General features: G+C 36.3%; 3 protein-coding genes across 3 annotated transcripts; 1 reads left to right on the plus strand and 2 right to left on the minus strand.

Annotated features, from left to right (window-relative positions):
- Nucleotides 1-217: 217 nt before the first annotated feature.
- LOC113316606 (F-box/kelch-repeat protein At3g06240-like) lies at nt 218-1,143 on the minus strand. The gene is made up of 2 exons (XM_026564768.1): nt 957-1,143; nt 218-714 (listed from the first exon to the last, which is right to left on the minus strand). Exons 1-2 carry the CDS (start codon nt 1,141-1,143, stop codon nt 218-220), a joined length of 684 nt encoding a protein of 227 aa, XP_026420553.1.
- A 1,104-nt stretch (nt 1,144-2,247) lies between these two features.
- On the minus strand, nt 2,248-4,966 carry LOC113318952 (protein trichome birefringence-like 41). Its single transcript, XM_026567245.1, has 5 exons — nt 4,476-4,966; nt 3,885-4,056; nt 3,221-3,396; nt 2,911-3,069; nt 2,248-2,747 (listed from the first exon to the last, which is right to left on the minus strand). The coding sequence occupies exons 1-5, from the start codon at nt 4,811-4,813 to the stop codon at nt 2,453-2,455; spliced, it is 1,140 nt and encodes a 379-aa protein (XP_026423030.1). The 5' UTR covers nt 4,814-4,966; the 3' UTR covers nt 2,248-2,452.
- Nucleotides 4,967-17,148: 12,182 nt separating this feature from the next.
- Nucleotides 17,149-21,459, plus strand: LOC113318243 (serine/threonine-protein kinase HT1-like). The gene is made up of 4 exons (XM_026566379.1): nt 17,149-17,303; nt 18,079-19,231; nt 19,693-20,148; nt 21,017-21,459. Exons 2-4 carry the CDS (start codon nt 18,485-18,487, stop codon nt 21,302-21,304), a joined length of 1,491 nt encoding a protein of 496 aa, XP_026422164.1. The 5' UTR covers nt 17,149-17,303; nt 18,079-18,484; the 3' UTR covers nt 21,305-21,459.
- Nucleotides 21,460-24,882: the final 3,423 nt, after the last annotated feature.

The following is a 24,882-nucleotide window of genomic DNA, read 5'->3' on the forward strand; positions in this document are numbered from 1 at the left end:
AACAAGAAATACTGGAGGATCAATTCACAATTTAGCGATAAATAACAGGAATATTATTGATGTCGATTGATGGTTCTTCCCTGACAAACTTAAGTGTGTTTTTTTTTTTGTTGAACATGACTTTAAGAATTCACCTTATTGAAGTAAGTGAAACTAGACTTTCAATGAATGTTACTGCACCAAGCTTTTCCGGGGTGTCAGAGATATTCAAAAACGTTCACCTTCTTCCATTCTTCAGGTCATATGACATTAAAGCACTCTCATACTGCTTACCTTGTAGACGAGAACAGTTGAATAGGATCTCCCGGTTCTTATTGTAAGATGGCAGTGCCCTCCAGATACGAAAATTTCTCATATCTTCTTGAATACTCAGAATCTTAGTCCAAGAATCTACAACGCCGTAATCCTTCATGACCCATAACTCGAATATGCCTGAAACATAAACTGAGAAGTAAAGGTCCTTTTCAAGCACACCGATCCTTTCATGTCTAAACATGGATGTTTTATCAAACAAGCAACTTGGTATTTGGATTTCTTTGGTTTTCTCTTTAGCTATATCATCAAAAGAAACAATAAGCATTGCCCGTTGGTCACCTGTACCTATAACCTTTCCTGTTACCCAATGCATAGCTCCATTTAAAAGGAAAAGCTTCTTAGAATACCTACCGCAATGTGCATAAGGACTGTTTCCTATCTTTTTCCATGAACTGGAACCTAGTGTGTGTGAACATGAATTTCAGAAAATGTACTAGAGCGGTCGTAAAAAATTAAGACCAACTTGTTATCATCGATCTCACAGTCGTAACCTAACCCATAAGACACGGCACTTCTTTCATTATAAGACTTTTTAACTATCTCCTTATATTCTTGAGCAGATGGGTTCCATAATCAAACTGTAACCGAATCATTTATTTTATTGCGAGTCCTCTGAAGACAAAAGCATAATATGCCATTACATGAACCAACAGATATACGAGCAGATTTGCATGTTGGTACATCAATCTTTACAGCTTGATTACTCAAGTATGATGTTGAAGCAGCATCGAAACCCACGCGATAATGAGATGCTAGTGATGGTTCACGACTCGATGAATTAAGAAAGACATTATAGTTGTTATTTTCAACAGCCTGGTTAAGATGCATCTTGATAAAAACAGGGCTTTTCAATAGTCTTAACCAGAGTTTGCATATACCATCGAAAGTATCAGGATGATAACATCATCGTGAAGGCTTGGGACTGCGGTTTTCCCCTTCATGGTTTTCCTGAGCTGGTTCATGATGAAGTTAGGGTTTTGTGCACAGGACAATCCTAAAATCGTATATATGCCATGAAGAAATACGTAGGGTTTAGCACCTACCTCCTTGTTCACATCACATCGATACACGACTCTAATAGTTGGGCCGCGCAAACTTGTGATGGTCTGTGGACCGCGAGAGTCAATGGGCTCAATACCAACTCCATGTAATTCATGAAACATTGACTGATTACATGTTTATTCATGGTCATAAGATTGATAAATTATTTCAGTTAAGCTATTATGGTGTACCATAAAAATCACCATCTTATATGTCAACTCATGTGGAGAATATTGAGAAACGAGTGTTGGGAGGAAATAACTTTGGAAGTGGTAGGTGATGAGTAAGAGTTACCTAGCAGTAATGTTCGCAGATTTTACAGCGTGCATGATTATGTATGCAGCTTATAATTAAGCAGCGCATTTCCTTTCAGAAGAGAACTGGTCCTGTTATGCTGCTTCTTATTATGTTGTTTCTGAATCTTCTGATCCTATATAAAGACAGATCTATGATGTTTCAAAGAAAGATCAAGAGGTTTTCTGGACTTGGTGGCCTATACGCTTTGTTCACTGCTAAAGATGCTAGTGGAGCTCTTGCAAATTAAGATGTCCTTTGAAGATAAGGATCCAAAGATGTAACTTGTGATACCACCGGTCTTTGCCCCTTTGTACTCGAGGGTTTACAATATTGGGAGTATTATATTTCACCAACAAATGCCTTAAGGTTGTTACTTGTTACTGTCAAGAAAACTGTGCCGGTTGATGATGGATCTTTAAGTTTAACCTCTGTTGCCAGCAGAAATTTGTAGTTTCGTGCTTGGTTTTCTTTCCTGTTGGTTACAGTTATAGACTTGGTACATTCAGATTGTTGTAATCTGACTATGGATGACGTTATCACTAAAAAATTTCTGAATGCTTTCGCAGCGAGTCTAATTTTGTGCACTCTCCTTAATCAGTTCACTTGACATTACAATGTCATCCATTATTTAAAGGACAAGATTCTTAACACGGGTGGTGGTAGTAAAATGGGAGTAATAATGTGAAAAGCTTACAAATGTTCCAAGTATCAGGAAAGATTGTGCAAGAATCGGAGAATCTTATAGATGGTGAAAGAATCTCTGAATTTATTTTTTCAATTATTATTCTTTATTTTCTCTTCAAAGAATAGCATTATATAGGATCTGGTTCCAAGTATCAGGAACACCAGCAAGGCACCAATGACTGCAATCCATTGCTTTTGGACCACCAAAACCGTACATAGATGGGTGCCCATCTTTTCTCAACTGAGAAAGAGTGGTTATATCCAGCAAATACACTGGCTTTCTTATTGTTTTCAGGACGTCTTTCATTGCGTGTACCGACTGCAGAGTACCTCCCAGGTATGTAGAACCTTTTATAGGTTCCTTCTCTAGTAAACAATTCTTCAAACGCGGCTCACTCCAATCACTTCCACTGATAAATTCAAAAGAATTTTACGGATGGGAAGTTAGAACGGCGCGAAAGCATATTTACAAGGTGATAATCCATGTGCAGAAATCAGTCTTAGGATCAAATGCAATTGGGTCAAATTCAGTAAAGACATTGCACGATAAAAAAATCAATAAAAACGGCTTACTTGTAATGAGATGGAGATACCCCTTGGTAGAAGACTTTGGTTTTTGTAGGATCAACATTGGCATCAACCCATTTACCCCAAGTGGTTAATGCTTTCTTGAAAGCAATCAGACGATCCATGTCTTTGTATATTTTAGTTCCCTCTTGAATGTAATCCCACCTATAATGACCAAATGTGTCCGAATCACAATCAATTTGTCCAAACAAAGTCGCACAAAGCTCAAAGTCATCTAATATATGATGCAAGTACTGGTCATAAGCAATTCTACATGGTCATCCATATAACTAAGTGCAAGTACTGGTTTACATACGGTTGTGTAGTGCCTCTACGATTCCACCAATGCCATGTGTTGAAGATTAACGTGTCGACTCCCATCCATGCCTTGCTACTTTCAAGTGAGTCAAGTTTTAGAACTCGGCCGATCTTTTCGCTTACGACATCAACGAGGTAGACATTGCGTTGGAGCATTACAGTAATCTCATATTCCTATAACAAAAGCACCAAAAAAGAATAAATCAAAAAAATCAAAGTAAGTTGTGCTCGGAAGCTGATTAGTAAAGTATAAAATTGTCATTGTCCCAAATCCAAAAAATTTCTCTCGCGGGTCTCTCTCCCTTGCTGGTATCTTTTGTCCACGAGCTCGTGACCTTATAATCATTTTGTTGATTGGTCTTGTCGTGAACTTAAATGCCCACAAGTTTGGTTGGTTAATTTCGTTCTGTGACCTCCCCTCAACCAGATCTGTCGGTGGCATCCTAACTGGTAACTTTAAAATATTACTGAGTGGTGGTGGTCTTTAAAATAAACAAATGCATCTCCTGGAAAAGTTCCAGGAATGTACTGTGTTGGTAATCACTCTCCCCAGTCCTCATTTATTGGTGACATACTCCAACAATATTAACACGAATTTTGGAAAATAAATGAAAATTGCAATTGGTACTGAAAACCAAGAGAACAAAAATATAAGAACTCACGCTGATTTTGAATGTGGAGAGGGATGCTGTTCTGACCATAGTGTAAGTAGCATTTGGTACCGAAGAATGAAGCAAGCAAATTAGTGATTCATACTGATTTTTACTCAGAGAATCCCCAACAAACAAGATTGATTTCCCTCTGAATCTCTTCAAGAAATCTTTACCATCAAACCTACAAAAAAATCAAATTTGAATCTACTGAGTTACTAACTAGGAATAATATTGAACTGGTTCAGATTTGGAACTTGCATAGAGAAGTGTGCCTTGGTGAAAAACATAGAGAATCTATGTCACATGAGAAAAAGATAAACTGAGGCTGACAACACAGTTAAAATTTGTATGGTCTACACTGACGGAGGTTCCCCAATGAAAACACAGAACTATGGTCTGCCTGTCTCTCACTTGTGCGGCCCTTATTGGTTGTGCCATTAAAATACTAAACTGAGATTAATCTAATCATAGTTTCTTAGTTTCATGAGTTACCCATGTTGTTTTTTTCTTAATCAGGATGAACTGCCAAAGTTTATATCTTACCGGAACAGAAAATATGGCAGATTAATCAAAGAACAAGATGAACTTCATAATATGTACCTGACCAATTCACAACCTTGAGGCTTCCATCTATACTTTTCGTACTGGCTGTCAGGTCTACCATTGTGCCGACAACTATATTCACGTTCGATCAACGGACATTTCGATGCATCATAAAGAGGATACGTATTATCGAAAACCCAAGAACCTGTGAAGAAATCACAATTACCCTTAGAGGATTGAGATCTGCTTACATTTTTAACAGACAACAATTGATGTCTATTTTCAACATCAGTAATAGCAACTGAATGCTGATTTAACAGACATATGCAGATTTGTATGAAGATAATAAGCCGAAGAACTGAAAATGGTGAAGAAGAAGATGAAAATGAATACATCTCTCCCTCCCTCTCTCTCTCAGGAAAACAGAGTTTTCAGAGAGAAAACAGAGAGAAAGAGAGAGTATGGAATTGAAGAAGAAGTGTAAAGGTGTTATTATTAATTATAAAGTAATGGCAATTTATTACTGTTTGTTTTATCTTCATATAAAGATGGTGAGGATTTTAATAGCAAAATCTTGTAGAGATTATATTGCAGTAATAAAAGGTAAAGATCTCAGTGCATTGTGGTTGTGTGTAGGCAGAAAATTGCCATAAATTCATAATAACTGTTGGATTGGTGGTCTCACTCAACTAAGCAGGTGTTTGTCATAACTCCTAAAAAAGTTGTAACCGTGATGATGGCCCAAGCTACCTACACATTTAGGCTAAATAAATAACCGTGATTACCCATGCTGCTTATGCAATATGCACTATGCCACTATGAAACCCCAGTTGTTCCCAACCAAGCTCAATAAATGAGAATAGCCGTATCGTGTAGTTTACTGAAATACCCTTCATATATGTAGTTATTTTCTAACAGGGTATCAAATTTTTTACCTCTTTGGCAGACAATTTGTTGTTACAGAAATGAAGTAGCTCAGGAACCATTCAAGCCTATAGCTCAGCTTTGAAAACCCCCCAATATGTGTCTTATCAGCTAACAAGGAACCACAAGTGGCCCTTGCATCCAATACTGATTTAGGAGTCGGGAGTTCGACAAGCTCCCAGTAGATTGAGTATTTAATCTATCAGTAAACAAAACCAAGCTCAGTTTGAGCAAAATCTAATGGTTATGAAAACAGAATGACCATTCCACCAGATGCAGAACCTACTAAAAGATCAACCACAGGACTTGTACCCATGGCAGGACAGTTATTTAAGATCCAACATCATTATTGCTTGAATGTCATCAAATGGAATAATCCAAATAACACTGTTTCCTCTGATTCACAAAAGAAAAAAAGCTCTTTCGGATCAATCCGAAACAATAACAAAAGAATTCAGATATCAATTTGGCTTATTGCGAGTTACCTTTAAGAACCAAAGACACCCTCATGCTTCAATAGCTTTTTCATGGGTTGATACTTGATACACACACCAATAGAATGAAACCCTTCTGTTGTAGTCTAAAAGAACCTCGTTAAGAGTACAAATAAAAAAGATCACATTAATACGAAATCACGAGCAACAATTCCACAGAATTCATGACATATTATTTTCAAATTTTTATTAGATACAAATACAAGTAATAACAACATAAATCTTGTCACTTTGACATCACATCTTCTTTTCTTTTTGTCCGACATCACGTATTCTCATATCCTTGGTATATAATCAAATACTAATGAACATAGAATCCGACCACAATAAAAAGAATAGCCATACAGAACACAAGTTTTGCAGCAGCAATATTCAAAGATCGATTAACATAAAAAAAATTAGATAAAGAGATGGTTATGATAATTACGCTTTCTTATCACGAGCGACGAGCCATGACAAGAGGATCTCGTCTCTCTTGATTTCATAAGGGTACCACACACAGCCCCCTTCTCACCAAAAAGCTTTTTCCTGATACCAGATGGTTCCCTGTTGGGTTTAGTAGATGCCCGAATAGCCGAGATCCAGCTTTTGTAACCCCTTTCAATGCTTCCTCGGATACCATTAACCTGAAGTTACTCACTCTACTACAAAAAAATTCTGTGCAACACAGGATAGCATGCTTAGATGATTGACCTTTGTTTATCATTCTACTTTCATTGGAACAACTGTAATAAATTCAAAATTATTAGAGGTTGAAATCTGATGAATGCATCAAAACATATGATACAATTTTGGTTAAAGTTATAAGAATCACTAAAAAGCAACCTCCGATCGCACAAAAAAGAATTACTCAGTAAAATTAAGCATAAAAGAAAGTTAAGCAAATCAAGATAAAACTTGCTAACATCTCAATAGAATCTAATAATCAACTAATCCGCATTATGGGTTCAGAGACAAGACTAGCCAAAGCAATAAAACTGGTCTGCTACAGGAGATGTTCAATGTTGCCGACTATATGGATCTAAATCTGTTAATAGACAACCAGTAGTCCCAGCAATCAAAACATCTATTATTAACCCTTCATTAGCTCTTTGATTCAGCTCTTGGTCATCCAACATTGAACCAGGCCAACCACAATACAGCAACAATCAATAAAAACACATTGAACCATAATTGAATAAAAAACCGTATGCAAATTAGGCTACATTTTGGTGCAATAATTGGTAATTGAGTAGCATACACAGAACCCACAACATTAAGTATATCAGAAATCATTTCAAAATCTGTTAACAACCACACATACATACAGAAGAGAAATAAAAAGGAACATATTTCAAACCAACAAACAAGCAAACAAAACATTAAATTACCTGTAATAATCCCTACCAATTCAGGAGGTAACCCTCTTTGGTGATTCGTATCCAATATCAGTTATCAGGAGGTAAAAGGAGTTGAGCAAATGTGGTTTTTCCAGTCCCACCATTTAGCAATTAGCACCATGGGGGGACTGGGGAAAACAACACTAGCTAAAACCCGGTTTAAGATTCGTCTATGTTTCACCAATTTGAGGATAGAATAGAGCGGTGGGGGATTTGAGTTCAGCAGTGAGGAAGAGAGGGTTTGAAATTTTAATGGTGGCTGAAATGAGAACAGAGAAATGAAAACTAGGGTTTGAAAGAAATCCAGAGAGGGAGCAGATAATGGGTAAAGTGGCCTTGGGGCCTTGGGCCTTGGCTGCTCATAAAACTCCTTTGATGGGTCATGGGTGGTACCCTAAAACCATCTTGTAAATACTCCCAGTCTCCCACCGAGCATGGATGGTCCAACCTAGGGTTGCGCATGGGACGGGACGGTACAGGTTTTTACCTAGTTCAGTACTTGTACTTCTCTATGACCGGTATCTGCACCTTGTACCTGTATTTGTACTTGTGCAGTACGGGACGGGACTTGTACATGTTTAACTCGACACGGGACGGGACCGGTTCTTTACCTGTAGCATATGTAACAAAAAAAAAATCTTGAAAGTTCTAAGTTTAAAAACATTAACTGTTAAAAGTCTTAAGACCTGAATTCATACTTTAAGAAAAATCTTTAAACTTCTAAGTTCAGCAACATCAACTGTTTAAGACTTCAAGTAGAAAAAACAAAAGCAAAGCAAAAACCAGCATTTCGGCAGTTCGGCTTTGGCAATTGACCACTTTCAAAAGTTTGTTGCAACAGAAAACGAACTCCATCTCCAAGCATCAAGCACCCAAGACCTCTGAAAGTTCAACCACACCCAAGACGTCTGTAACAACAATTTATATTTCAATTAGTGTTTTGAAGTTACTCTAATACGCACAAAGGGAAGTGAACCAACCAACAATTAATATATCAATCAACCATTGATTCAAATAAATCATAATCAAATAAAGAAAATTTTATATTACCTTCATCATCCTTAGAGTTGTCATCTAGTACATAATCAGCTAAAAGATCAAGATCAATGGGTTTGCTTAACCATCTTTGACAACAGAGCAAAGCCTCAACTGTTCTTGGAGATAAAGAACTTCTCATATGGATTAATCACACACTTTCTGGTGTTAAAAGTTGATTCAGAGGCAACGGAAGACACTGGCATGGCTAATATACCCTTTTCCATACATGAAAGTATCTTATACCTGCTAGTGTTAGCCTGTCACCAAGGAAGAATATCAAAACTAGACTTGCTTGTATTGTTCCCATCAGATTCAGACCCATCAAACACTTCCATTAAATACATATCCAACTATGTTATTGTTGCCTCAGTAGTTGATTGGTTCTTCTTGTGCCTTTTCTTTCTTGACCAACGAGTAGCAAGTCGACCACCATTTGGAAAAATAAGTGAGTTTTCAATTACATCACTACTAGATGAACTTTCTACCTCCTCATTAATTGAATGAAAAGACTTGTATTATTCAAAGAGTATCTTAAAGTCTCCCTCTTGACCTGTCTCATAACTGTATTAACCCTAACAAGGTCTTGCTTATATAAACACTGAAGAGCAAAATTTAAACCATTTTCCTTCTCTCTTGGATCCAAAAGCTGAGCAAAAAACAATGCAGAATTCATCTTTTCATAAGCACCCCAATAAAAATTGTACTTCCTAAACATAATATCAGCCATACGAGCAATAAATGAATCATTAGTTGCATTATCTCTAAACTAAACTAACTGTTCATGAATGAGTACTACTTCCCACAAGAAACCAGGAGTTGTAACTTGTGTGGAGGCAGAAAATCTAACAGTAGCATCGAAAAATATCTTTAAGCACTTCAGAAGACCTCTAGTGTTAGAGCATAGCTCGGTTGAACCCACCAAGCGTTGGTATGTCAAGTTTGGTTGTCATATTTTAGTGAAGCAAAACTCATTTAAGAGTTGCTTGATTAAATGTACTATAGTCATCTTCGTATAGGTTAGCTTGAAAGTATTAGGATTTGAGATATTACAAGTATTGCGAAGACTTGAAGAAGTGAAGAAGTAAGGATCTACAACCACAATATCATCCTTCCACTTGAGGTTAGTGATATTTGACTTGAAATGTTTCATTCCCTAACGTATCTTTAAAGTCGTGCATATTGAAAACAAAACTGCGAAGCATGAACACTCTAGATAGACATAGTATTAAGGAATACAATACGAGGTTTGTTGTTTAACCATTAAACTTTGTAGATAAGACATCGACATAATCGTTTGAATGCTATTGTGATTATGTATGGTTATGAGCTGAGGATTTCATCTTAGGAAACAATGTTTTTGCATGTGTTTTAAGGAAGTAAGTTCATGAACTTTGTTTGTGAATCGAAAAGGAAATCGTCAGGCGTTATTGGGATTGTTCTTCATTGCACATCTTATGAACGACCTATATGTGTGATTAGTATAACCGCTCATGACTTGTTTTTTTTCTTGGTAAAACTATTCACAGGAGGCCTGACTTTTGTATTGGTATGACTTTTATTAGTGAAACCGATATTAAGTAATCACCTGATGGTATGATCGAGTTTGTGTAGTTTGTAAGACCTAACACTGGGTAAAGGGGAACCGATCCTAGTAAAAGGTGCAACACATCACAAAGGGGAATCAATCCTTGTACGGGGTGCAGCAAGGTTTATAGCAGAAAGGGGAACCGATCCTATGGACATGTGCAACATGTTTTTAGGCAAAGGGGAACTGATCCTATGGACATGTGCAACACATATGAGTTAGATACCAAATCTAGTGTGACTATGCACAATACTCGCATGGAGGTAGAAATGAAACTTGTTTTGGTAGAACCGTTAAACCCATGATTTGTGATTGAGAGTTCTTAATCAATCGCATAGCTCTTGAAAGTCATATGAACTAATTCTAAACTTGTTTGGAAGCGTGGTAAATCGGTTTCAAGTGTGTAAGTATGAAAGAGGACTTACAAAGTAAGGATGTCGACACACTTTGAACACGTGCATTTATGCGTATCTTTTATCGTTCAAAGATATTCTTTAACAGCTAAGAAGGAAGTAAATCCCAGGATCGAAATTAAATAAGTTAAGAATCTTTTAGTTAAGGTTTTTAATTATATATGGAAAATAAGAATTAGTAATGTGCATTTGCTAGTTAAAGATTTTCCAGGGAGATTTTCGATCAATATTTTTGGACAGAGCATTCTCAGGAATTATGAAAACCGAATATGGAAATTATTATTGAATATCTTGAGAATATTTTCGGTTTTGGAAATTCCTTGGTGTCCAAGCTTCCTTATCTATAAATACTTGAAGTTTGCATTTCCGGTAAACTAATCCTTCGTGACAGTAAACTTCCTATGTTGTACTGTTACTGGTGAAGCCGCCTATTCGGAGAGGAGAGTAACCTAATTAGGCGAAATCTCTTGCGTCCGCTCAATTTAAAGACTTCTTTGGGATTGAGAAGCTCGACGAGTACCGTTGGTGGGAAACTACATAATTGCGGTTTATCTTTTGTTTTCGATTGATTTGATTGACTAACGGTGGTTGAACTTTGATTGCACCTAGTATGTTTATGCATGGAAACTAGTTCGAAGCTTCGACATGGATCTTTAGACTGTTGTTAGTTCTACATACGATCTTGTGATAATCCATTATTAACAGACTCCGTTCTGTGTGTGATTGATTACAAGAGATTCAAGTAGTTGTGTGCAGGTATTTATTGAAAATCTAAGAAGATTTGAAGACAAAGAAGAGATAGAAGATTTCTGACTTGGTTATATAAATCTTTGGTGTGCACAATACTTGTTTTGATAAAAAAGAGGATCTCACTATAGTCGGTTTATCCTTGTGGTAGATTGGATAGAATAGTTGAGTAGACGACATCAATACGGTTCCTTGGGATTAAAGGTAATGATTGCAAAATCTTATGATTACTTTGGGTAATTGAACACAAGATAGATCTAAGAACCTGATGAAGGAGTTTATGTTAAGATAAATATAAGAGCCTTTGTCCGACTCATATCACTTGGTTGAACAGAGTAGATACCAAACAGATTCGTTGTTCCTTTACTGTTTGGAATACGAACCAAAGGAATTGTTCCAAGTACGTGACTTATTCATAAGTTGGAGGCGTGGGAATACAGACGGAACTAGGTGAACTATAGGTTTAGTTGCTTGGTCTCAACTATACGAAGTTGGTTTATTTTGTATAGTGTCTTAATCCTGAGAGTATTCAATTCTAGACAAGGTACCGGGATTTTTCTGCATTTGCGGTTTCCTCGTTAACAAAATCTTGTTGTGTCATTTACTTTTATTTTCCGCATTATAATCGTTTTTATTATAATTAAAGTAAATTACACAAACGTTAATTTCTATTTACTTGATAAGCAATCCCATTGTGTTTGGTTAAGTCCGAACCTTTGTATCAAGTAAACATACTTCGTTGTTGTATTGTCTCGATCTCGTATCCACAGACGATCACACGAAGTGTGAACCGATTAGTTGTATTGTCTCGACTCAGTCCATAGACAATCACTTTCGGAGAAAGGACTTATGGAAGGAAAAGTTTTAGCTTGATGTATATTTGGGTACCCTCGCCTTTTCATCTAGCATATTTCCAATCCTCTTCATATGGAGCATGTTGACGAGGCTTTTTGTTCTTGTTGTTCATCTTTTTCTTCCCCTTTTTATTATAATCCTCCTCAACTTCCCCCTCGGATTCAGAACTAGAGTAATCCTCAAAAGCATTATCAATTTCCATGTCATAATTATCAGTATCAGGTAAAGCATCTTTCCTTGGTTCTTTAAATATGTGCTTCTGTCTAAAGTCCCTATCTTTTCTAGCCTTTTGAAACATTTTCATACTTTTCAGCAGCTTCTAACATTAAATAAGTACTATTCTATCTGCTTTTCACATCCAAGATCAAACCTTGCTTATATTCAATCTTTTCTAATTCACAACAATAGTTAAACTTATTCAACCTAGCAGGAGATCTAGTTACATACTTGATAAGTGACCTGGTCCTACATATCGACTTATTGTAGAGTCTTACTGCATCTTTTGTAACAATGGCAAGAACATGAGATGCACATCTGACCTGGTAAGAATGAAGTGAACAAATCAGAAATGAAATGTACACATACATTGACATGGAAATTGACTCCAACCTGCCAATCCGACCCAATGCATTTGCAATTTGGCGGGTGAACACCCAACCCACTCATGGGACATTGGGTATACGTCTACTCCTGAAAACCCATTAAAGATCTCATCGGTTGTGGGTGCATATCTAAAAATTTGTTGGACACCCTATATAAAGGTAAATTTATTAATTTACACATCAATATACCCATTTCATATTATTCATCTATGGTAGTTTTCGTTTTACATGTCACCGATAGAAAGGCGAACAAGGTTTAGTTATTGACATAAGGATATTTATTAAATGATGATTTAAGATGTTATAGATCATTAACTAAATAATATTTTTTGTTAGTTTCGCTTTCATCTTACTTAAATAGAATTCTTCATACAAACAAGCAAATCCACCTGCCCGCTCACAAATATCAGACCTATGGTGATGAACCAAACATGGATAGGAATTTAACACCCGCCATTTGGACGGGCCTAATGTAGGTATCACGAAATACAAAGCTCTTATCTGTTGCTCAAGCTTACTTGTGGCGATGAATGGATTATGTGGCCCCTTATCATAGATTCATAATCAAGGATGACCAATGATTTTCTCGGATGAGGACATTGAGCTTGGGATGCTCCTCAGTATATCCAAGACACCGAGGTGGATGTCCCCATATATAATATGAATTTGAATACATAAATCTTCGTGGATTCCATTTTTGATCAGATGAGTCATTGGAGATTTTGTGGGTTATTAGGAACAAAAATTATGAGATAAAATGGGCTAAGGGGCAGATAATAGATTATGGTGTTTATCCCATATGGTAGTTAGAAGAAAACACTTTAAGCGGCAAATTCCATATAACAATTGGAGAAAACAACAGGCGGTGCATTGATATTCACCTAAGTTCATGTTATTTTAAAATAACATGAGTTTAAAATATTTGTGGTCCCATAGATTAGAAAGTATATAAAAATATTAAAGGGTGGCCCTCGTAGCTTTAAAATTAAAAAGAGATCAAATTTTTCTTAGGTGGCAAGTGTTTAGCCTCTTAGTGAAGACTTTAAGACATCACTTCGCCGTGAGAGAAAATTAATTTGATGTTTTGTTTTGCCATTTCACTTTGAAGTAGGATTCTACTTCTCATAGGATTTGCTTTTAGAATTTCCGGTCAAATTATCTGATTGTAGATCTCATCAGTTTAGTCTCATTGCAAAAAGAAACATCAAAATTAATTTTTATAAATGGAGCTGGTGGTACTTTTCATATCACATAAGATATGTTTGTTGCATTAATGACTACACTCTTTATGTTATAACCATTAGACTCGTCATCTCTAGACTGTTGAACCTGTTAAACAATATGAACTACATTCACACATTTTCAAAGAGTACTATCGTGCACCTTGGTTTCCAGATATACCACATAATAAAAAAAACCAGTATTACCATAATTCATACTTATGTAGGTGAGAGAATCATTGTTATTTTGATACAAGCTAATTATCCAATCCATGATAGTAGTGTATTAATCATCCCTGCAAAGTTGGAATTCCACGAATATCCAAATATATTTTGAAACACAACACTTGAGCATATGATTTATGGACTCAGACTCATTATTGCAAAGGGAAAGTTTCAGGTATGTAGCCGACAAATCAGGATAGTTTGGCTCTAACTGATAAGTATTTTTGGATATATTTCCACATGAAATGCATAATCGGGTGACAAGTTTGTCTTTCGAAATTCGTTCGGAGTGAAATTTGCCCCATTAAATGTAATGCCATTTACTCGATTTCTAGCATCAATAGCTCTATAAGTTGTTATAACAAACAAAACACCATTATGTACTGGCAACCATCTCAACTAATCCTCACCCTACATATAGATTCTTATTTTACATATTTCATCAACAATATTATTGTTATTATATTTATATCAATTTCCTAAAACCTCCTTTCATGAATAATCAATTAGTGAACAATTTTCAGACTATTAGAAACCAAATTAGAAATAAGAAGGTGCTACCAAATTTTGCAGCCATCGCCCATCACAAAAGATTAATGATGTCTCTTATTTTCTAGATCTCTACAAATTCCTCTCCTGATCCATGATCCTTTTTTATCACTTGCATGATGCAATGGATTATGAGATAAAAAGTATTTGTCCCTCAAGGTGGTGACCTGAAGACTATATATCTATTTAACATTCTGCTTGCCATCTTTCTTAAGAGAACATTATTCATGGTTTGAGTTTCCCGGCTACCTAGCCAACCAATAACTTTTGGTTTTGCGATTGTGTCTCATTTAATCAAGTGAAAACCTTTACCAGAATTTTTCTTATTACACGAAGAATTCCTTTGAATGTCATCAGGCTTACCTATCATCGCTTTTGGCGTAAGGAAGACAGATAAGTGAGGCAAGGGGTCCAAGCACATATTGAGTTAGGACTGTTCTACCTGATTCATTTAAATATTTATTTTTCCAAAAATCCATTCTCCTTATCCACTGGATGACTAATAATAGTCACTTTATTTTTCTGAATTGGCAAAGGCACATCGAGAAATTTATTTTTGAGGACCATTTTCCTAATATCAAGAGTTTTTTTTTTAAATAAATATACCAAGAGTATTAGTTATCTGGTACTTAACAATTTTTGGGCTAAAGGCAAGCTCATATTTTTCATAATTTATGGATTGACACGAGAACTTACAGAACAACCGAATAAAATTATCAAGATTCTTAGCACAAGCAACAATTACTCAAATGAAAACTAACCAATCATCAACAAAAATTTGACGACTAATTAGTGAGCTGTTGTTGGCAATTTATAGTGTCAATTAATAATATAGAAATGAATTGCATGCAAATGATAAAAAGATAAGGTGACAAAAAAGTTTTCGTATCAAAGACCCCTTATAAGATAAAATATTTCACGTGGTATTCCGTTTAGGAAAATAGAGACATGAACAAATGACACGGATCTCATACTGCAAAATAAAATTTCAAATTTCTTAAAAATATCACTCAAGAAACCATTCAATCCTACCAAATATATATGGCCGGTCTTGAATTATTTTTTGCCCCGAAATGGACAAATTTTTTTTTTGGCCCCATAATTATTATTCTGCGGCTTTACTTATTCTAACAAGAGAACTTTTTAATTCTCCTTTTTATTTTGTAATCCGGACGCTTGCTTTCTTTTTAAATGAAGAGCGTACATTTAAAAAATAAATGTAAAGAAAAAAGGGCACCTACAATACACAAGAATTATGAGTAAGCCTGGAACTTAAATTGAATCACCAAGCCCATGACATTTTGATAGCCAGAAGCCTAAACTACTCAATTTCTCCCCTTCATCACACAATTTTATGAATGAGGCCCTACGATAGTTATCATTTTTTGATAAAACACCAAAATGTAAAACCCATAATTTGTTGCCCCTTAGGCCGTATGCCCCAAAGCGGAGCTTTCCCTGCTTCCCCTATGGGCCGGCCCTGAAATACATCTACGACTTTGGACATTTCAAATTCAAAGACTTTCGACTCATCAAAATTTGACTGCCAGTTTGGTTTGAAATCAGTCCACACTCCAGACCAACAATCTCTATCATGGGCCAACTTTTGGAATGTCCATCATCACGGCGCGACCATGCTCTAGTCGCTACCTAGTAGAGGTGTAAAACGTGCCGGCCCGGCACAGCTCGGCACACGAAATCACGTGCTTCACTTGTCATGTGTCGTGCTGTGCTGTGCCAACAATTTAAACGTGTTGTGCCGTGTTGTGCTTTATTAGTCAAAAGCTAAGCACAGCACAGCCCACGGGCACAACACACGAATAAACGTGATATGTTGTGCCGTGTTGGTGCACGTGTTATAAACAATTTGAAATCACTTAATGTATACATTATGCCGGACATTATCACGAGAATTTAAATAGACAACATATTATTTGAAATTATTTCAAGTAAAATTAACAAGTTTATTCAATAAAAAGAAATAACCTATCAAATATAAAAATTGGATCATTGTCATGTAAATTAATGTTCTAGTCAAATATAGGTAACGATATTATAACAAAGATATTGGAATATATTTTCCAAATATTTATGTATTATACGTGTTGTTATAAAAATAAGCCAACATAAAATGTCAAAACCTAGCTAGAATAGTGACCCTTTTGTGAAATATACACAAAATATGATGTAGTATGTCCTGTTATATGGTATACTTGTGCATGCTATGACGTGCTTTCTTAACGTGCTGTGCTGGACTGGGCCACGTGCTTATCCGTGTCGCGTGTTGTACCGTGTTATTGTGCCGATTAGGCTAACCCAGCACATCCCATGAAACTAACGTATTTGACCGTGCTGGACTGGGCTCAGATTTTAGCGTCTGTGCTCGTGCTGGCACAACCCAATTTACACCTCTACCGCCTAGTACCCACAAATAGAGAAGTGTAAATACAAGACACCGCTAGAACCATTCTTATTGAGACAATTCAAATGTTTTTTTAATAATTTTGTCCTCTCCTCCTACTTTCTTTGACTTTCGGTCCGTCGACCCCACATTACCGCCTTTATCACATTCTTTTATGCAATGAGAACATAACGAGAATATAAATATAAAATATTTAATAAAAAATGGGGTCTACAGAATCTACGGGGTTGGAACCGTATACCATACGTATATACAGCAAGTAAATTAATTAATTAATTGATTTAACAGACTAATAGTCTCTCTGTCCGTCTCTCCCTGATAATAAGCTGCTGTGTTGCTGACTCTTTCTTCCCATTGATAGACCAAGACGACGAAAACGAAGAAGAGGAGCTTTGAAGAAGACGAAAGAATGGTTTAGGGTTCATAAACCAGGTATTTTTCTATTTTTTCTTTATTTTTATTTTTTTTTTAATTTGTGTGGATTATTAGATCCGAAATTAGCTGTGATGGGTTTATTGGCCGATTATAGAAGGCCTGATGTCAAGAAATTCTTTAAGAAAAACTCCATAGAATTTAGAATCAGTTTTCTTGTTTTGTGCGGATTTCATGAAATCGAGATATAGAGGTTTTCTTTTTTCTGGTAAAACCCTTATCAAATTGATATAATCAGGTCAAATTTATCTTTAATTTCTAACAAAACTAATTTTGAAACTGTTATTTGGAATTCGTAAAAAAAAAAAAAAGTTTTATAATAGTAGCAGCTCAGGATCAGATCGGGTTGTTGAATGGTATAGGTAGGATTTACCGGTGATGACCTTGAGACAAGGAGAGAAGAATCAGCAGCAATGGCGGAAGGAGAAGAAGATTAAAGAAAGATGGTGCTTAAACCTTAAGCTAGAATAAGTAATTTATAAAATGACGAAAATGCCCTTGTATTTCTTTCCCACAACTGTTGAACATGCATGTGAGGTGGTGGTCATCATCATCTAGTTTGTTTGTTTATTTATCTTTTAAGATACGGGTTTGTTTGTTTGTTTGTTTAACTTAAATCTTTAATATTAAGTTAGATTGTGGTTGCGATAATTTTTTTAATGATTCAAATTCAATCGAGTAGTTTTACATTATTGCTTAGAATAATCGGTATGAGTTTTCTCTCTTTTGACTTTTTGAAGGGTTTGTGTGTATTTGCTTTTGGTGATTGGTATAGGTGGAAGCAAGAAAAGAAAGTGGAAGGGTGTTTTGAAAGGTTGTTTATATCTCCGAAGACTTTTTTTAAAGGTTTGTTTTGGGTATAATGGAAGTTTAAATCATTAGACTGTTTGTTGGTGCCGAATAAGGCAAGGAAAATGTTTGTTGGTGTGGATTAAGGCAAGAAAAAGAAAATTATTCGTTGAAGATGTGGTAAGAGATGTAATAGGTGCATGAATTGAGAGGTTTAAGATCGGCTTTTGTTTTGCTGATGGGTTTGGAAGAATTTTGGATATGGAGTTCTATTGTCATGTTAGAATGTTCTGAAAAACAAGTTTGTTTATATCTTAGTTGTAGAAAAACACAAGAATTTTGTATATACAAGTGATTTAGGGGATTGATTAGGGATTTTGCTGGGGGTTATAATGGATGAAGAGTCCAATTCGTGGATTAGGAGGGTGAAATACTCTCATACGGTTTGTCATAGATTGGATTCGTCGAGTTTGCATACGAGTCCTATTACACGGCAGACGAATCGAGAAGCTGGATTGAAATCTAGGCCATCACCAACTACTACGGTTGATTATGTTAAACCAAGTCCGTGTAGTAGTCCAATTGTTCGAAATCCGAATACCAACAAGCTAAGGGCGGTATCACCTCACCCTGAAATTAGTATTTCAGATGCGTTCAAGGAAGCTCGGAAGTCCCGGAAGAGGTTCTCAACTCCATTACCTCGATCTAGAACGCCGGAGAAGAGAGGTTTTGGGAAATTTCTTCGTCAAAATTCAAATGAGAGCCGTGCTTCTGATTGTGCATCCCCCTCAGGTGCGAAATCTTTTGGTCAGTTTTCTTCTCCGAAGCATATTGAAAAAACAAAGAGTAGGAAAGATTCTTGGACAAAGTATTTTGATAATAAAGGGGGAAAGGTTATGGCCATTGAAATGGACGATGAATTGAATGTGGATCTCTCAAAATTGTTCCTTGGACATAGGTTTGCCTGTGGGGCAAATAGTCGACTTTACCACGGTGTATATAAGGATCAGCCTGTTGCAGTTAAAATTATCAGGCAGTCCGATGATGAAGAAAATGCAGATATGGCAGCTCGACTAGAAAAACAGTTCGAGAGGGAAGTCAGTCTTCTGTCACATCTCCACCATCAAAATATAATAGAGGTAATCAACCCTGTTTTCACCTAACTCTGTTCTTCCTTTCCAATAAGCATCCTTAACTGTTCTCATCTTTTAGAGCCGTCTTTACTTGACCGTCTTCGTCTTTTTTTAGACAAATTTTGTGTATCCATTGAGGTCAATTGACTTAAACTTAACATGGCTTGGTCCCAAGCATTTTCGTTTCTTGTGGGGTTTGCTGGATTGCTCAATCTGACTAATTATTGTTCTACTTAGCAAATTCACCTCATTAACTGATGAAAGGGAAAATGGATTATGGTTGTCCTGACTGGATTAATTTTTTTAATGATATATAGCAATAACTAATGACGATTTAGTTATCAACAGTTGTAATTCAGATGGGTTGTTTTGTACTAATGATATATAGCAATAACTGTGTAATAAGTGACAGATTTAGATGGCTACTATATGGATCTGTTAATGAAGTTTTTGATCTGTTAATGTAGTTGGTTGCCGCAAGTAAAAATCCTCCAGTATTCTGTATCATCACTGAATATCTAGCCGGGGGCTCATTGAGGGCGTTCATGCACAAACTTGAACACAAAACACTTCCTTTTGAGAAAGTCATCAGTATTGCTCTGGATATTGCACGAGGAATGGAATTCTTACACTCACAAGGTGTTGTTCATCGAGACCTTAAACCTGAGAATCTCATTTTTGATCAAGAAAACCAGGTGAAGATTGTTGACTTCGGAATTGCGTGCAAGGAGGCACATTGTGATTCTTTGGCAGATGATGCGGGTACTTACCGCTGGATGGCACCTGAGATGATCAAGCGAAAATCCCATGGGCGAAAAGTCGATGTGTACAGCTTTGGACTGGTCTTATGGGAGATGGTTGCCGGAACAATTCCTTTTGATGATAAGACACCCATCCAGGCAGCTTTTGCTGTAGTAAATAAGGTATGATTCCCTGCCATGGCGTTCTTTTTCTTTTAGATTGCACTCACAGACATCAGATATGCACTTTTTTCCATCTTCGAATACTCTTAAACATGTTTGTAGGGTTTTGGAAGCCTTGATCTTGGATTTAAAATGTCATCTTTATTGAATATTTCGGTTAGTAATAAAACCTAGGAATATGCTAGCCTCACAGTTTAAAATACGCCAAAGCAGGCGGATGAGATACTTGAGCAAATGACATATCTTGTTTTTGTTAACACTTACAAGTTATAGTTAACATCTGAATTGTTGTTCCATGGTGCTTATTCGGTTATCCCATAAGGATAACTGCCCAGAAAACTTGATGGCACGAGGTCCGGAGTCTCAAATCGACTTAATGTTCTGCTTGTTTATTTACTTAGATATCCCGTCCTTGACATTTGAGATATCCAATACAAGTACCAATCTGATTTCAAATAAAAACAGGGGATTTTGTTCTTTACCACAGAAATATTTCATCTGCATCTTCTTCTTAACATTATTATGTTGTGTTCTGTTAGTAAGCCTTTTTATCGTTAGTTGAATTGGCTTCGAGGATGGATAATCTATCTCGGTCTCCTCTAATATGCACCGATAAGATATATGTTTTGTTTGTTTGTAACTTGTAAACCCATAAATGGTAATTGAGAAACCTCCTACCAGGGGTTGTGTTGTTCTTGACGCCTCTAGAACTGGGTTACTTAACTCTAGCAATGCGAATTTAAGAACCTTTAGACCTCCCATTGTGAATTAGTATACCATTGATGAGGAAATCTTACATTTATGTGGTTGTTTAACAAATTCGAGTATGTTTAACTTCTGACTGAGAACAAATTTGGAAATTGTTCAGAAGCTGAGACCTATTATTCCGAAGGATTGTCCACCTTCATTACGAGATCTGATTGAGCACTGTTGGACTTCAGCTCCAGAGAAAAGGCCTGAGTTTTGGCAGATTGTCAAGGTTTTAGAGCAGTTCGAAACCTCACTTGCTCAAGATGGAACTGTGCACCTGATTCGAAGCTCAACCTCAGACGATCACAAGAAAGGGCTTCTTCACTGGATACATAAGCTTGGACATCATCATTCTCATCACAGCAGTCATGACGCTTCACAAACGGCCAAACCCAGATTTCCGTGATTTGTCTTTGTTGCACATATCCTGGCGCTTATGTTCTGCACCAGGTTTACATTGTAATTAAAATATTTTCATTTTTTTTTTTGACTCTTTTTGTTTGATTTTCTCACACATTTCACCAAGTAAATAGATGCGCACAAGCTGTTTTTCTTTCTTCACAAATAGATCACATAAGAAAAAGATGACTCTGATTATCATAATTATCGATCTCTCGGTTCAGGCTCAACATGTTCTTTACAGGAGAAAAATGTTGGTTGGTCTTGGCCTTGTCGTTCTAGTTGAGAATGTCGGGTTCAGCATTTCTTGCATCACGTTGAGCTAAGATGAGTGCATTTTTTGGAAGATCCTTCCCATGCGTGATAACAATCAACCACTGATTCTACCGAGCAGCTGTCTGAGCACCAAATAGAGTTTCTTTCTTGATTTCTTATATACACCTGCTTTTTAGATAACCGCTACCTGAGCACCCAAAATGATGGCAAGAAGTATATTGATATTGTAACTCATTCTCTGTGATGAATGATTATGCACTTTCACATGTCTTCCTTGATAAATTTTCTTCTTTTTTGACATTGACATGAGAACAAGATGATCACAATAAGAAGAAAAATCGATCCATTTAGAACAAGATGAACAAAGGAAGAAGAAAAAACGATCCATTTAGAACAAAAGAAGAAGAAAATGTTCTTGCGCACACCAGATTTAAAACCACAAACCCATTTAACTTTGACAAATTAAACAGACGAATCTTATTTTGTCATGGTATGGGTACACCACTTATATAGTTTAATGTAAGGAGGAAAAGAAATCAAAATAATAAATACAATATTAATTTCTTAAATGATGGGGGGCAATAAATGTATTTTCATTTCAGCGTCTAAAAGATTTTGGAGAGAGTTAATACAGTGGGTATGCAAATGAGTAAATGAGGTAAAATACACTGCTCTTGCAGTATAGTGGTAGCAGATGTCATTATGGTACAATAGTTTACGGGTGATGATCCAGGGACCTGAATTTAAAAATAATCAACACCTTATCAATAAAAATAATCATCATCGTGGTAAAAGTCTTTAGGTCATGAACTTTACCGATCAAAAACTGTAGTACAATAGTGAAGTCTTTGAGTGATGAAGTTAACCTATAAGAAAATGCAAATCTACTATCAGTATCAGGTTTACAATTTTAAATGGGCCAAAGTTTACATAAGTCAGCCCAAGATAAGTCCAACAGGTATTGTATATATAAGAATGACTTGTCAGGGACCGTGGTTTTTTTGAGGGGACCATGATTTTATTAGGCCACCTTGCCTATAGTGATAAGGGGTGTCCTAAAACGTTGAAATGACTAACCTACCTTAACCTAATTTAATTTAAAACCAACCTAATAACCACCTATATATTTATATAACCACCTCCTCCCACCATCACCGCCCACCACCACCGATTACCACCACCACCACCTCCGATTATCACCACCACCAACCACCGATTACCACCACCACCGATTACCACCACCACATCCTCCCACCACCACCACCACCTATTTAAGAAATGTAACAACATCAATGCAATCACAATTAAGTTCGGTTACATAATAATTTTATCGAGTATAAAAGACGTCAGCCGCAACCTGATTTTTCCATGGGACCACTCCGGAGGTATTTTCCAACAAACCCTTCACTTTAATTTGATTTTGATTGCTTCAATCGAATAGAAATCATCAAAATATGGTTTTAATAGGAGTTACATAGCCATGTTTGGTTAGGTCGATTTTCCAAAAAACCCTAGTTTACTAACCGAACTTCTTGAAAATGAAGAACACGAAGAACAATTCGGTTCTATTGGATTTAAAACTAAGTCACCGAACTCTGTTCGGTTGTTTCGCAAAAAAATATAAAATTACAAAGTAACCGAACTCCACCCTTAGAAGCGAAAAAAAAAACAAATCCAGTCTAACCGAACTGTGTTGTTGTGGCTACTATGTTGTGTTCCAAAATAACCGAACTTAGCCAATAGAGTTCGGTTTGTTCGCAAAAAATTTTAAGACTACGAAGTAACCGAACTTAGTCAATAGATACTGTAACTTCACATTTTTGTTGTTTGTTAAGTTCGGTAACTTCACAATTTTATCGCAGAAACCGAACTCAGAGTTCGGTTGGTTAGCTGTTAGGTTCAAGTTTGCGAAAGAACCGAACTTTGTAAACTTATATACTCTTATATTACATAAAGTTCGGTTAGATCAAAAGTGCATGCAGTTTGCGAACCAACCGAACTTTGTACACCAAAGTTCGGTTAGTTGAGAACCAACCGAACATAACGCTGTAACTCCTAGAAATTATTAGAGAGTTCGGCAACCTGCGTGTTTGGAAAAAGTAACCGAACTACACTTTCAGATGAGTTCAGTTACTTGTTCATCTCACGGGGCAACCGAACTACAGCTTCAGATGAGTTCGGTTACTTGTTCTTCATATAAAGTAACCGAACTGTTCAAAATCCAGTTCAAATCCGGATCATTTTGAAGATTAACAAATATTCTAGGAGAGGATGGAGATGAAGAATCAGATGAGTTTTCATCATTTGAATACTCAAACTTAGTGCATTGGAAAAAAAAATTATTTTCCATGTTTTTCTCCTTCATCTTCTATAACTCTACTCTCTCAATAATTCTATTCAACTAATAATAAACCCATCTTTTAATTTAATCTCACTAATTGTTTTTAACTAAATCATTCACTAATCATAACCTAAAATTAATTAAGAGGGTAAATTAAGTATTAAATAAATAATTAGATATGGGGTGACCTAGAATTACTTCTAATGCCTTTACCCAAAATAAAATCATGGTCCCCAAAAAAACCATGTTCCCCAAAAAATCGTTCATATATAAGCTGGCCAAACCAGATTTCGATGACATGTCTTTGCACATATCCTGGCGCACTTTTGTTCTGCACCAGGTTTACACTGTAATTAAAAATTTTAAATGTTTCTTTCAGTATTGTTATACTACTCCGGATCTGGAAAAATGTTACTTTCATTTTTTTAATTTGGTATATTTTTAGGCTAAAATGAGAATATAAAAGTAACACTTTTTCCGGAAAAGGAGGGAGTATTTTTCTTCAAATAATTTTAAAGGATAAGCTTCGTTGAGTTTTACAAGCACCCAAATAAGGAGAATGCATAAGAACTGTCTATCATTGGCATACCGACTCACAAGGTGCTTCTGTTTTCACAGTATCTGCACCATTTACCACCATTACTGATATCTAGACTACTCAACCCACCAAGTAGTTCTTCCATGGCCATATACGTGCAGCAGATGTTGATCCTAAATGCAAGGGCTCCCATATTAATGCTGGTTGTGAAATGACAAGCTTCTCAGGAGGTGGAAGTGCGGGAGACAGAGTGTTTTGTTGGGAAGCAGAATCTGTGAGATTCTTGAGCGTTCTAACGCATCTGAACTAGATATTTTGTAGTGCTACCTTGTTTTTCTTTCCTTCGAGAAAAAGTTTATGTGCTGCATTCCACACAGCCATGTATATATACAACTTCCTCCCCGAGTCTGGCACATCGAGAATACAGTTC

The sequence above is a fragment of the Papaver somniferum genome, chromosome 10, assembly GCF_003573695.1.
Source record: "Papaver somniferum cultivar HN1 chromosome 10, ASM357369v1, whole genome shotgun sequence".
NCBI lineage: Eukaryota > Viridiplantae > Streptophyta > Magnoliopsida > Ranunculales > Papaveraceae > Papaver > Papaver somniferum.